The sequence below is a fragment of the Eretmochelys imbricata genome, chromosome 1 (assembly GCF_965152235.1).
Source record: "Eretmochelys imbricata isolate rEreImb1 chromosome 1, rEreImb1.hap1, whole genome shotgun sequence".
Classification (NCBI taxonomy): domain Eukaryota; kingdom Metazoa; phylum Chordata; order Testudines; family Cheloniidae; genus Eretmochelys; species Eretmochelys imbricata.
Window position 1 is genome coordinate 227,824,182 of NC_135572.1, and position 12,752 is coordinate 227,836,933.

At 40.0% G+C, this 12,752-nt stretch overlaps 1 protein-coding gene across 1 annotated transcript; it reads right to left on the reverse strand.

The window, feature by feature from the left end:
• Positions 1-216: 216 nt before the first annotated feature.
• On the reverse strand, positions 217-12,752 carry AKAP3 (A-kinase anchoring protein 3). Its single transcript, XM_077807410.1, has 3 exons — positions 12,660-12,752; positions 6,061-8,280; positions 217-372 (listed from the first exon to the last, which is right to left on the reverse strand). The coding sequence occupies exons 1-3, from the start codon at positions 12,750-12,752 to the stop codon at positions 217-219; spliced, it is 2,469 nt and encodes an 822-aa protein (XP_077663536.1).

Below are 12,752 nucleotides of genomic sequence, written 5' to 3' on the forward strand. Positions count from 1 at the left end.
AAAAGGGACATAATATAATTAACTTTTCCAACCAGACTTCATTAGCTATTTGTTTTGTTTTATTTATATGCTTGTCCAGCAGGAGTCAGAATAACTGATAATATCGTATCCTACAAATCAGTGGTGGATAGTTGAGTCTGATATGTTGGAGTTGTAATAGGTGCTTGGCTGGAAACGAAGCACTGCTGGTGAGGAAGAGAGAGGAGATGCCTCTGCTCACAGGTTATTAAGCAGCCAGTCCAGCACTGGCAACCGAACAAAATTTCCCAGGGCCTCGCCCAGTTGTTTTTCTTTCTCATACTTCAGCACGGCTTGTATGACTTCCCCCACGCTGTACCCCTTCTCCACTGCTATTGATGACAGTTGTTGAAGCTGTGAAATAAACAGAAGCAAAACACAAGTATGATACACCATAAATGGGATATTTTAAAAGGGAGAAATGAGAGGCAAGGGTGTTGAAGTACTTCTCTTTCACCTACTTCCATTCTATGCTCTTAGGTGTACAAGCCCAGTAATTCCCAGGTGCTGCAGGAGGCTGACCTATGAGGAATGATTAAAAGAGCCAAATAGCTAGTCTGGCTAGGTCATTTGTAAATAGGGACAAGATAATCCTCTACAAAATCCAAAAGGGAGAGACTTACTTAGTGTTAAATACAAAGGCGTAATAACTAGAAGAAATGGGTTAAGGTTTACAAAGGGAAAATTTAGGTTGAATATCAGAAAAATCTTCATCAGTGGCTACTTTGTTGCAAACCCCCCTACTTTCCTAACTCATTTGAGCAGTCCCATTGTCTTGAATGAGACTAAGTGCATAAGGTGATCAAGGTTTGGCCCAAAATGCAAATGTGTGGGCTGTAGTGTCAAGTGATAACTTAATAGCATTATGGTTCAAGAAAGGCATACATTGTTCCTTGGCTTCTATCTCTGTAGAAAACAATTTGGCACCACTTTTTGTGTCTGTTATTTTTTAAAAAGGAAATCAAGTTGTGTACTGGGAGCCAAGGAGAATAGGCGTTATTGGGCCACAGAAGAAGAAAATGAAAAGACTTCTGGCAACAGGTTCTGAGTACCTGGCTGCATTTAAGTCATCCTGGGTCTGATTGGTTTTAGTATGCAGACAGACAAAGGCAACTGAAAATATGCCATACATTTCACTTTGAAAAGTGTCTTCTTTTCAGATGTTTAGGGCTTTTCTTCCATACCAGTTAGAATAGTATTGATGCTAAACAACATATCCTGACTCCCAAGCCATTACCATCTGGCATGGAAGCAATTTTTTAAAATTTATAAATGTGTAATTATACAGCAGACTACAGCTAAATACCATCGTGACAAAAAAAACTGTAGGCACTTTCAGAGAAAAATGTTTTGTTTTAATCATTTTTTTAATTAAAACATTGAAGGGAGTGGGGAGAAAATCAAATGCCAGAAAGCAAGGTTGATACAGAGAGGGTTTCTTACTAAAATGAAACATGACTGGAAATCATAATCAACATGGAAGGCTATTATTCCACCATGCTGAGGTATCAGAGCACATATGGCATTTAAGAACACCCACTGTTTGACGAGCACAAGGCAGAATGGAGCAGAATTTGGGAAGTAAATGTTAGGACATGTGTGTTCATACGCATTCACTCAGAATTTCTTGCCTTCTATATCTTTAGCCAGTTCATAGCGAGTATGGGCATGGTTTAGTGTCCACTGACGTCCATGGAAATCCTCTTATTGATCTCAATTGTTTTTGGATCAGGTCCTAAGTTTTCAAGACTTGGAAAGATTTAGATCTATGTCTGAGCTTTGTGGCTATGTACTCTCTCTTCTACAAAATAAAAAAAATGCAAAAACATTCCAATCCTAGGGTTTTTACTCAAATTATAGAAATACAACCTGACAGACTTAGTACTATTGACCTCAGAGAATCCATTCCTCAGTGCCAGCTTGCTCCCAGTAATCAATTATCCAGACTTTCTTCTGTCTAGTTTTAAATGTCCCTAGCAATAGGCTTCCAACCCTTCCATTGGGAGGCTATTCCACAGTTTAATTAGACTTGTCTGTCAGGAAATGCTGTATTTTCTTTTTCTTAATTTCATCTATTTATGTGTATTTACACCCCTTGAAAAAAGGGGTCACTTACCCACAATAACTCCTCTTCTCTGACCGTATGGCTTCCACAGAGCCACACTGCAGGAGTCAAATGCCTAGACATGCGACCATGGAACTATATTTGAGCAGTAGCTGGCAGTTAGGGAGGGTGCACAATTCCCCCACTTCCAACAGTCCACAGAACAAGGTCATAGATATCCCATCCTTTCTAACCATCCTTCAGTTCTTGTCTACATCCAGAAGCCCTATTTGTAGGTGGGCTCTGTAACAAGACATATTAAGAGTGGGGAAGCGGGGACAGTGTGGCTATATGGAGCCAATACATTCAGAGAACAAAATTTACTATTGGTGAATAACTGACTTTTCTCCTTCATGACACTGCTTCCACAAAGCCCCACTGTAAGAAGTTAGGAGGCAGTGACCTCCCTGAGGAGGTGGACTGTGGAACACTATTAGCTGAACATTACATGAAGCATCGATCTTCCAAACCCAGTATCTGCTCTTGATGTGGTGTTGAGAGAATAGTGATTCTCAATAGTGTGAACCGAACTCCACGTAGCAGTCCTATTAATTTCAGACAAGGGCATATTGTGATACATGCTATTAAAGCCACTATCCCCTACCTGATAAAGCTCTGAGATGTTCCAGCACAGGAATATTAGGTAGTCTATAGCATGACTAGATTCATCTGGAGGCATGATGTCTTATCAATTTGGCCAACTTTTCAGTCAAGATAATTTGATCTGTAGAATTTTCTCCAAAGGCTAAATATATATTCAACATTCTAAATAACTTAGGCCTGCACCTGTCCAGATGACATCACCTAGCAAATATTGGACAAGTCACTAATGGTTTATGTGATCACTTGTGATGATCAACATGTTTGGCTATTGTGGAGGGTTCTTATATTTGTCAGCTGCAGAGCAGATGAAGAAATTTTATTCTGGATTAACTACTCCCAAGGATTGCCCCCTGTCTCAACAGAGAGAACAAATCTCCCCTTTGTTTGTCCAGGTACTACATCATAAACAGAATGTATGAGAGAATCTGCACTGGCAGTCCTTTGATCTGTAGGAGACAGGATTTGAGAGCTGTCCTGATGGCTGTGAACTCTAGCAAGTTTATGGGGAATTTTGCCTCCCAAGCTCTTCAAAGCTATGAACAAACATTTTGAATGTGCTCTCAAACCCAGGTTTGAAGCATCTGTGCCTATCATTGTCTTCTGTCAGTCTGCTTCTCAGATATTCTCTGGCAGTGTCCACTAAAGTAGAATGTCTTTGACCTGCTGAGTGGGGAAACATTATCGTATTCAATTTGTAAATGCTTGGTTTGTTCATCTGCAACCCTGCCTAGGAGGTGACTAAAGTGCTGGATTCCATCACTAAATCTTCTAACCTACATTTGGTTAGACTGACTGCCTGGATGAGCTCTATGAACTGCCCTGGGAATAGGCAAGCTAGAGCCTTGGTAGAATCTAAGGTAGCCTATCTGAAGTCTAGAGACCAATGCAGATTTTTCTTTGTTTACTCTCAGATCAAGATACTTGATACTACATAAACCCAGCCTTGCCCCAAGACCTGAAGGGAGCAAGAAGAGCTGAGAATCTCTCCCAGGCAAAGGGAAGCAATGTCTGTTTGGATTTTATTTTGGAAATATAACCACAGGGAGGAAAAGTTAGTTCACTCTGAACTTTGCCACAAGATTGTCTGTGGAGAACTCTTTGCTACCTGAAGAAAGACTGGGGAAAAAAAGCCCTAGGAGGGAGAATGTTGGTTTGTTATAAAAGGAACTCTGGAGATGTGAACTTTTTGTTAATTAGGCCTGCCACTTTCCCCAGCAGGGCTAGAGTGCCTTTTGGCCTCAATACAGCAACCGAGTCAGGGTGGCAGGCTGCCAGCACTGAAGAACTTAAGCAGCTGGCAGAAATTGACATTTCCAGCAACTTTCCTTGGAGTAGATCAAATTGATTAAGCCAAATAAGGGGAATAATTTTAAAATTGTAATTTAAAATTTGAACAGTGGTACATCAGAGATACTATTGGATGTGTTTGAAGTCTTGTGGTTTTGGGGACAGTGTGTTTTTAGCTAGGGGGAGACAAAAATGGTGAGACTGTCAGGGCAAAGCTAAAAGAAATGCTTCTTCTGATGAAGTCAGAACATTTATTAAAATATATAAACAATTCAATTAGCCTAGTAAGAATTGGTGTGTAAAATTGGAAACTAAATTCAATTATTAAAGTGTGAAATGGAAGATATTTCTTCTTGCTTTAAATGAAAATATATAAATCTAAATAAAGCTTTAGCTAGCTAGCAATGCCTCTGTAATACTAACAAATTGGAGGAAATATAGAGGGGAATAACAAATGACTAGGGGAATGGAGAGATTGATTTATGAGGACAGACTGAAAAAAACCTAATTACTTATACCCTGGCTAAGTAACAGTTCTGAGGGGACTTGATTAAAGTCCTCAGATATTTGAAGGGTAAAAACACCAAGGGGAGAGAAGAATTATTTAAGATAATACAAAGGGGTAAAACTTAGTAGAGCTATGACATTAAAGTGGCACTGTCAACTCAAAATTGACCCATAATTTAGATTTTGTAAAGACAAGCCTATAAAACCTAAGACCAACATGAATGTTTCCATTTCTTTGTTCTTAAACTTCCTATGTATATAGAGCAAATTGCAGCAACCTGAAAATGAAATCTACTATAAGTAACACTAAAACTGATCTTCATTGTCCAAGATGAGAGTAGGGTGGCTACTGCCGCGTCCGCAGAATATTGGATACTCCAGTACTTCTGGGAACAGAGTGTACCTGCCACCGTCAGTGTGACCTTGCTTAGTGTGCAAAAGGTCACGCTACACAAAGGATGCCATTTTTCAAAGCCCATCATCCCATCCCTGCCGACATTACCTTGCACGCATGGTGTGTGCGAGGTCATGTCAGTGGGGGCGGGTTGACGTGCTTTGAAAATTGGCAACCTCTGTGTGTCCACTGACTTTACATGAAAATACCAAACAAAACCAGTCCAGGTCTAAATCACTATTGTACAGGGGACACTACTTTAGAAAACCAGGACTGTCCAGCTGAAAACCAGACAAATGGCCTTTCTAAGTGAAAGAAATATAAAAGGTAAACAAATCACATGTAGTGAAAAGTAATTTGGATTTTAAAATTTTTTACTATTAATAATCTAAGGTTAGTAATTTAGGAAAAGAAATCTGATTGTCCACAATATGTAACTTTGAAATTGACAAGTGTCCCTATATAATAAATAATAGTAATGATGATGATAATAATTATCAATTCTTATATAGCGCTTTTCATCAGTAGATCTCAAAGTGCTTTGCAGAGGTCAGTTTCATAAAATGTATCATACAACGGAATACAACGGAATATCATGAAAAAGTTCTTAATATGGGGGGGAGGGATAGCTCAGTGGTTTGAGCATTGGCCTGCTAAACCCTGGGTTGTAAACTCAATCCTTGAGGGGGCCATTTAGGGATCTGGGGCAAAAATGGGGGATTGGTCCTGCTTTGAGCAGGGGGTTGGACTAGATGACCTCCTGAGGTCCCTTCCAACCCTGATATTCTATGATTATTAATCTGTGGAACTAAGGGAAGTGGTGGAAGTAAAATCACTTGGGTCATGTAAAACTAGACTCAAAGTAGTGGAGAGTGCGCCATAGAGAACAATTCTTCACTGGAGGGGGATGGAGTAGATGGCATAATAGCTTTTTCCACCTCTAATGTTTATGATGTTGTTATTTTATAAAGGCAATAGTACCATCATTAACACGATGAGTACTACTTTAGTAAGAGAAAAGGCCAGAAATTAAGTTTTCCTTAGAACAAAAGCTTTACACCACAAGATAGCAAAAAACTGAAGAAAGAACCTAAATCCCACCATGCCCTAAAGTCCCTGCCCATTACCCAATTACTTCATTGCTTACCTTATTCAGAAACTCATCATCCTCATCCAAGAAATACAATACAGGCACATTTGTCTGAGAGGCTGCTACCCACTGGAGGAGCGCTTGGAGCTGTTTGTTATGTAAGCTCTCGGAAGGATTCTGATTCACCACTACCACTTTGCGACCGGATGCACTGTCTTCACCTGATCCAAGCCCAGCCTCAGCGGTTCCTGTGCCCTTGGAATCCACAGATCCTGTGCCATCTTCCCTGTCCCCTATCTCTGCTAGAGCAGACTCTGGGTTGCTGTATTTGGCTATCATAAGACACAACTTCGTCACTGTATCCACCAAACTGTCAACAAATTGCCCGCTGCCCCCCTCTTTTCCACTTATGTCAAACTGATCAGTAATCATTTTTGTCAGTCCAGATATAGCCTCTTCACAGGACTGTTCAACTTCTGAAAAGGCATGTCCCTCAGAGGTTTTGCCAGGATTCCTGTTTGTTTCATCCATCATGGAATTTCCTTGCTGGCCTTCTATTTTGCAACCAGTTTCATTTATTAATTTTCGGATGAGCATTAATATGACACTGGACATGTCATTTTCAGGGTTCCGCTTTTGAAGTTCTGACTTCTGGGAACCTGATTCATCACTTTGCTTTGATGCATCCTGATCTTTTGCTGAAGATGGTCTGAAACTACTGCAACCACCTTTTTCATGGGACTCATGTGAGAGGAATCCAAATGAAGTGGTACCTGCTTTGTTAGTTTTGCCCTCTTCAGCTGTGCCCTTGCCTGCGTTCTCCTGTTGGATTAGATGATACTGTATCAACAATAGTGCAGTCACAATCAGATCTTTTGCCCATGCATCTCCGGATGTTTTGGTCATGTTCTGAATTTCTGAACTCCAGTGTGGATTTTCTGGAGGTTTAGATTCAGCTTCCCTTGCTGAAGGCTGAGACTTCGAGCATCTGTTGCATTTTTGTTGGTTTTGATGCCATAGAGTAAGCCCATGCTTAATTATGTGGTTACCTACTGTTTCTGCACAGGTAATTTCTTTTTCTTTCTCTTTGGTAACTGTTTCAGTTTTTGTTGCTGAAAACCTCAAGTTCTGAGCCTTTGCATCTGCTGCTCGTGAACCCGTCTTTACAGATGCATATGCAAGGCTTTGAGACTGGGACTTATCTCCTGCTGGTTTTTGCACTATTAAGGTAGAATGCAAACGATTTAGCATTGCTTGTACTATTTCTGCAGCCTTATGACTTCCTTGACTGAATAGGCTCCGCTTAACTGCAGAAACAAAATCTGAGTCAGTCATGAGTGTCCCTGTAACATTGTGTAAGTTTTTCATACAGGAATCTATTAAGTCTGAAACTACCTCCTTGGAGTGCTTTAGTATCACCTTTTTCAGCACCACACAAGCTATGCTTGAGTCATTCACTTCAACTTTCATGGTCTTCATAACTGAGACCATCATATCTGAAACCACATTATTGGCATAAACCAGAATCCCTTTGCTTAAAGTATTCGTAAATTCATCTGGGCCAAAGCGTTTTTTATGATGACATGATCTGTTCTCACTCTGTGCTGACCTTCTTTCATTACTCTGCTCATTTCTGACTGAAGATTGTTCATCTACTTCTTTATAAAAAAATGTTTTCTTCTTGGAAGATGGATTCTCTTCATATTTGGTTTCCTTCATAGTAATATGAGTTGAATTCTCTGATGGATTATTTTTGCCTTCATTTGTGCCTACTCCAGTAGACTTGTGACCTGGCTCCCCAAGAGAGGCGAAAAGTGACTTGTGTATACACTTATCAGTGCCATCTGTCTTGTCATTAATCTCTTTACGTGCCATTGCAATGACAAGGTTAGAGAGTCTGTTAACATAAAAAGAGACTTCATCCACACCTTGCTTGGTATCTGCAGAAGTTAGCTGACCTTCTATGTCCTTTGGTTCCTTTTGACTTGAGGTTGCTTTCATCTCCATATGAAAATCGGGTGACCCACTGTTGGATCTAACATCCATGCTAAACTGCTCATCATAGACACTGAAACCACCTGGTGAGGGTGCATTGCGCATTTGGATGCTCTGCCCACCTATTGATGGTTCCCTTGAGTTCTCACAAGCCTTTTGTTTACTGGTAGACTTCAGCACATCCTGGATTCCAAGTGCACATCTTTCGAGATCTTTTCGGAGCCAGCTCAAGACTTTGAGTGGATCGGATGCAGCTTGTTTGAAAAATTTTGCTGAATCAGTCTAAGGATTGAAACAAATCACAAATTTACAATGGTTTATTTCCCAATATTCATATTCCCTTGGCACAAAGACCTTGCTCAGTCCAAGGCATTCTATAAAAACCTAATGCAATTCTCATCAGCCTTGCCTATGCCAGAAAAATCAAGACCTATATTATAGCAATTGCTAGCACTGTTGCAGCTCAACCCGTGGTAGAACCAATGTAAGTGCTAGTGCAGACGTGATGACATTTTTACTATCATGGCATGAAACCCTGTTCTGTACTGGTGGCTTAGCACTAGTGCAGCTGCAACATGGACACTAACTCTTCTTGTGTAGATGCACCCATTGATGTGAATAGTAAGACTCTCACTGATTTCAGTGGAAGTTGGATCAGGTCCTACACTAGCATGTAGTCTGGCCTCTTTCTTCTGTATGGGTTACATAGTAGAGAAAAATGTAAATAACAAGGACTAATGAATGGATGTACAAACTGGATGTTTTAACAACCGTGGAGAGAGAAGCAAAAAGATATAGATACATCTGAGTGTAATCTCTTGTGAATGAACAAACCAAGGATCCAAATGACATATATCATTCACCTGATTCTCCAAGAAATACATTGTCTTTTAAAGATCAGAGACTGCTCTTTGCTTTACCCTTCCAGCACTGAGGATGAGTTTACTTGTTATCTGAGAACAGCAACAAAGGAACGACGTTTAGTAAATTTAATCTTATTTCCATTGTCCCTCTGAAAGGTACTTTCTTTGTGTATCTATCTGATGTTATCTTCTTTTAGCTAGCTCCCTCTCATGAAAAGGCTCTTACTGCTATTGCCAGTTAGAGGCCTGTATTTGTGAAGCTGAAGGGCTAGTGCTCTCATCACAGCTCCACCAGCATTGCTGTCATCTATCTAGGAGCTGTCTGCAGCACAGGGATTGTTTAACTATTTTTTCCCTCTTAAAGCACTTTGACGGAGAGGAATAGAACAATCACAGCCGTAATGAATAGCCATGTAACTATCCCATTAGACCATCTGGATATCCCCTCAGCTTCAAAGGGAGGAGCTTGATGTGGATCTGATGGCTTCCCCCCACCTGCTCCCACCCCCTCCCACATCAAGAAAGAAAGAAATATATAGCAGCTGTACTCTTGTTGCTGTTCACTTTAAAACAATAATAAATAAATAAATTAATAATTAATAATTTTGTCCAGTAATTTTAACATGCTTAAATCTCTAGTAATTATGAGAACCTGATGGGGGAAATGACGGTTTAATTAATGTATCTGCCTCAATGCTGCAGCTGTTCTATTCTGTGTGCATTCTAAATTTTTATCATCATGGATGTGACTCACTATGTCTATGTGTAGTGTACAGATGCCAGAAGATATATAACTAATGGTCATCTCATCCTTGTATTATAGTAAAAGGACATCTCTTTGGGATGCATAATGTATTTTATCTTGACTGCATGATTGGGTGGGAGAAGGGATGTAATGCTTAGATCCAATAAACCCCTCAAGCCTGGACAACAGCAGACTTCAGTCCCACAATGTCACCTACACAAAAGAACTCCAGAGTGTCAGTCCATGACACAACCTCAGCTACATCAGGACCAACAGGCCTCCACTACTAGAGAGAGACACAGACTGGTGAACAGATAGCAATATCACAGACTGAAACCTACTAAACCTATTGGCATTACAGAGAACTTTACAAACCTTTGCTAGTTTCACACTGCTCTTTACTGCCATCATTATCTGGGAGTCAGATAAACCCAAAACTTTCATCAAAACTCAGTGTGCACAACTACATTAATCTGAATCCACAGAAAATTCGTATGAACCAGGCAAACTAAAACCAACATGAATCTCACAGCTTCAGTCAGGATTCTTGAGTTCTGGTTCTGAATGTTGCTACAGGCTTTGTATGGGCCCGATACTGCCAACCTTACCCAAATAAAGTATACTTTATTTTGTAAGAGATTCCACCCAGGAAATGCAGCTCCTAAGTCATACTGGTATAAATCCAGAGTAACTGATAAATTCAGTGGATTTAGTCTGGACTCACACAGATATAGTTGAAAGCAGAATCTGGCCCATTGACTCTGGTGGAGTTACTTTGGATGTAAAAGAGCACAATTTAGCCCTAAATAATAATTGTAGGTATTCTTTCACTTTATACACTGCACCTATCAACAATTCTCTCAGTGCCTTTACTTTAAGAACAACTACCATAATCATAATCAAATTCACATAATTTGAAGATGGTATATGTGATGTTCTGTACCGCGGAGGAACACCCTGCAACCCCATGTTCATTCTTATAATATGATTGTGTGGTATCCAATGCAAAGTTTGTCATGTTGGGTGTCTTCGGAAGCACCATGATGCACTGAGCATTGTTGTTATAGTAATGATATAGGTTGTAATTTCATGTAAATAGTTATGAGGCTGAAAATGTGTCCTTTTGGCTTAAAACAAGCCCAGACAAAGCTCTCCAGGAGCAGAGGGGCAGTTCACATCTCATCAGGGCAGGTATGGGACAAACCCAGCCCAGCCTCACAGGAACAAAGGACACTGGCCTGGGCAACAACAAAGGATCTGTTGGACTCTCAAGTGAGTCACCCCCCTTCCCTTTGTCAGTTTGGGACTACAATGAGGTAATGCTCACCTGACTCTGAAGGCGGGGTGGTTGGGGGGGAAAGCCAAGAGGGAAGAAAGAACATGATAAAAGGAAGAGACATTTGCCATGCTCTTTCTCTTCCACCTCCATCTACAGACACCACCACCAAGCGACTGAAGTGCTGATCAAAGGGGAGAGCCTGGCTGAAGGGCAACCAGCCAGCCTGTGGTGAGAAGCATCTAAGTTTGTAAGGGCACTGAAATTGTTAAGATCAGTTTAGAATGTGTTTTGCTTTTATTTAATTTGACCAAATCTGACTTGTTGTGGTTTGACTTATAATCACTTAAAATCTATCTTTTGTAGTTCATAAATTTGTTTGTTTATTCTACCTGAAGCAGTGCTTTTGGTTTGAAGTGTGTCAGAGACTCCCCTTGGGATAACATGCCTGGCACATAGCAATTTCTTTGTTAAATTGACAAACTCATATAAGATTGCAGTGCCCAGTGGGCACAACTGGACACTGCAAGACAGAGGTTCCTCGGGTCGTGTCTGGGACCGGAGATATTGACTAGTGTCAATAGGTTGCACAATCCAAGCAGTGGCTGGCCAAAAGTGCTCACTCACATAGCTTGGAGCAGCTTACATGCCAGAGGCTGTGCGTGAACAGCCCAGGAGTGGGGGTTCTCACAGCAGAGCAGGGTAAGGCTGGCTCCCAGAGTCGAGGATTGGAGTGACTAGCAGATCTCCAGTCCAGATAACACCAGGGGAACGTCACAATACATACCTCTTATCTTATCCATAATCTTTACCATACATTAGCAACCTAAAACACATTGTTGGTATTTCTAATAACAGCTGCTGGTGCCGTCACAACATTCTGGGTACAAGAGCTGGATAAACAAATCACAGCTAATAACTTATTTGACAAATGTATTAAACAAATCTATGGTTCTGGTCAGAAATACTGCTTTTGGGGAACTTTTGTATGAACAAATTTTGCTTGCATGAATGTTTACAAAGAGCTAATAAAAAGGGAGGTGAACAAAGTTAAAAGTAAATTCTCGTTTGATCTCAGGACAACGTTTGTGAATAAATTTTCTCACTATTCACCCAGAGCGAGAAAGTGCCATCATACCCTACGTTTTCTTCTAGTATATGATCTATAACCAAATTTATCAGCAAGATGATTAATTATGAACATTCAGCAACCGACTTTTCATTGAGATTAAACCAACACCCGCACTGTTAGTGAAACCTTAATTGGCCTAAGAAAAAATATGCAATATTTTACTTTGGAAGATAAGGTAATGTCTATACCAATGAAAAAATTCTAGATCCCATTTTCCCAAATGGTAACCTTACATTATTTACAATATATGGAGCTGAACATTGATTCCTCTCATTTGGAGAGTAAATCCCTTACTGTAAGGGACCAGTAACTACCATATGTGAGAGACAAAGACCTTGCTAATTCCAAGGTATGAAACATATAGCATAAAACCATTCAAATGAATCCAAACTTGTAATATAACAGTGTAATATAATATAAAAGTGGCATCTTTGATTACATGATTGAAAATCTAATTGCAATGTACAGAGCCCTGTTTACTAACAAATTCATTGGGAAAAACATTTATCTTTCTTTAATATATCCATACAGAGACAAATCACTTTTCATGCTCTGTATGGTATTTTTGTTGGTTATTTTTCCAGACTGTTCTTTTTATGAAAATAGATTTATACAATAATTAAAAAAACCCAACACATTTCTTACTGTCCAGTTCTGTTCTTCTTCGCCTCCTGGAGTATAGCGATCCACTTTACAGAGTGCATTTTGGCTCTGTAACCAGTCAATGTTATCAGTCAT

What these genes read in the sequence shown, in the direction of transcription:
- AKAP3 (XM_077807410.1), bottom strand. Translation starts at nt 12,752, where the DNA reads ATGACTGATAACATTGACTGGTTACAGAGCCAAAATGCACTCTGTAAA. An exon ending in AAGAAGAACAGAACTGGACA is followed by an intron (nt 8,281 to 12,659) that starts GTAAGAAATGTG and finishes TTCAATCCTTAG; the next exon opens with ACTGATTCAGCAAAATTTTT. An exon ending in ATGATGAGTTTCTGAATAAG is followed by an intron (nt 373 to 6,060) that starts GTAAGCAATGAA and finishes TTTATTTCACAG; the next exon opens with CTTCAACAACTGTCATCAAT.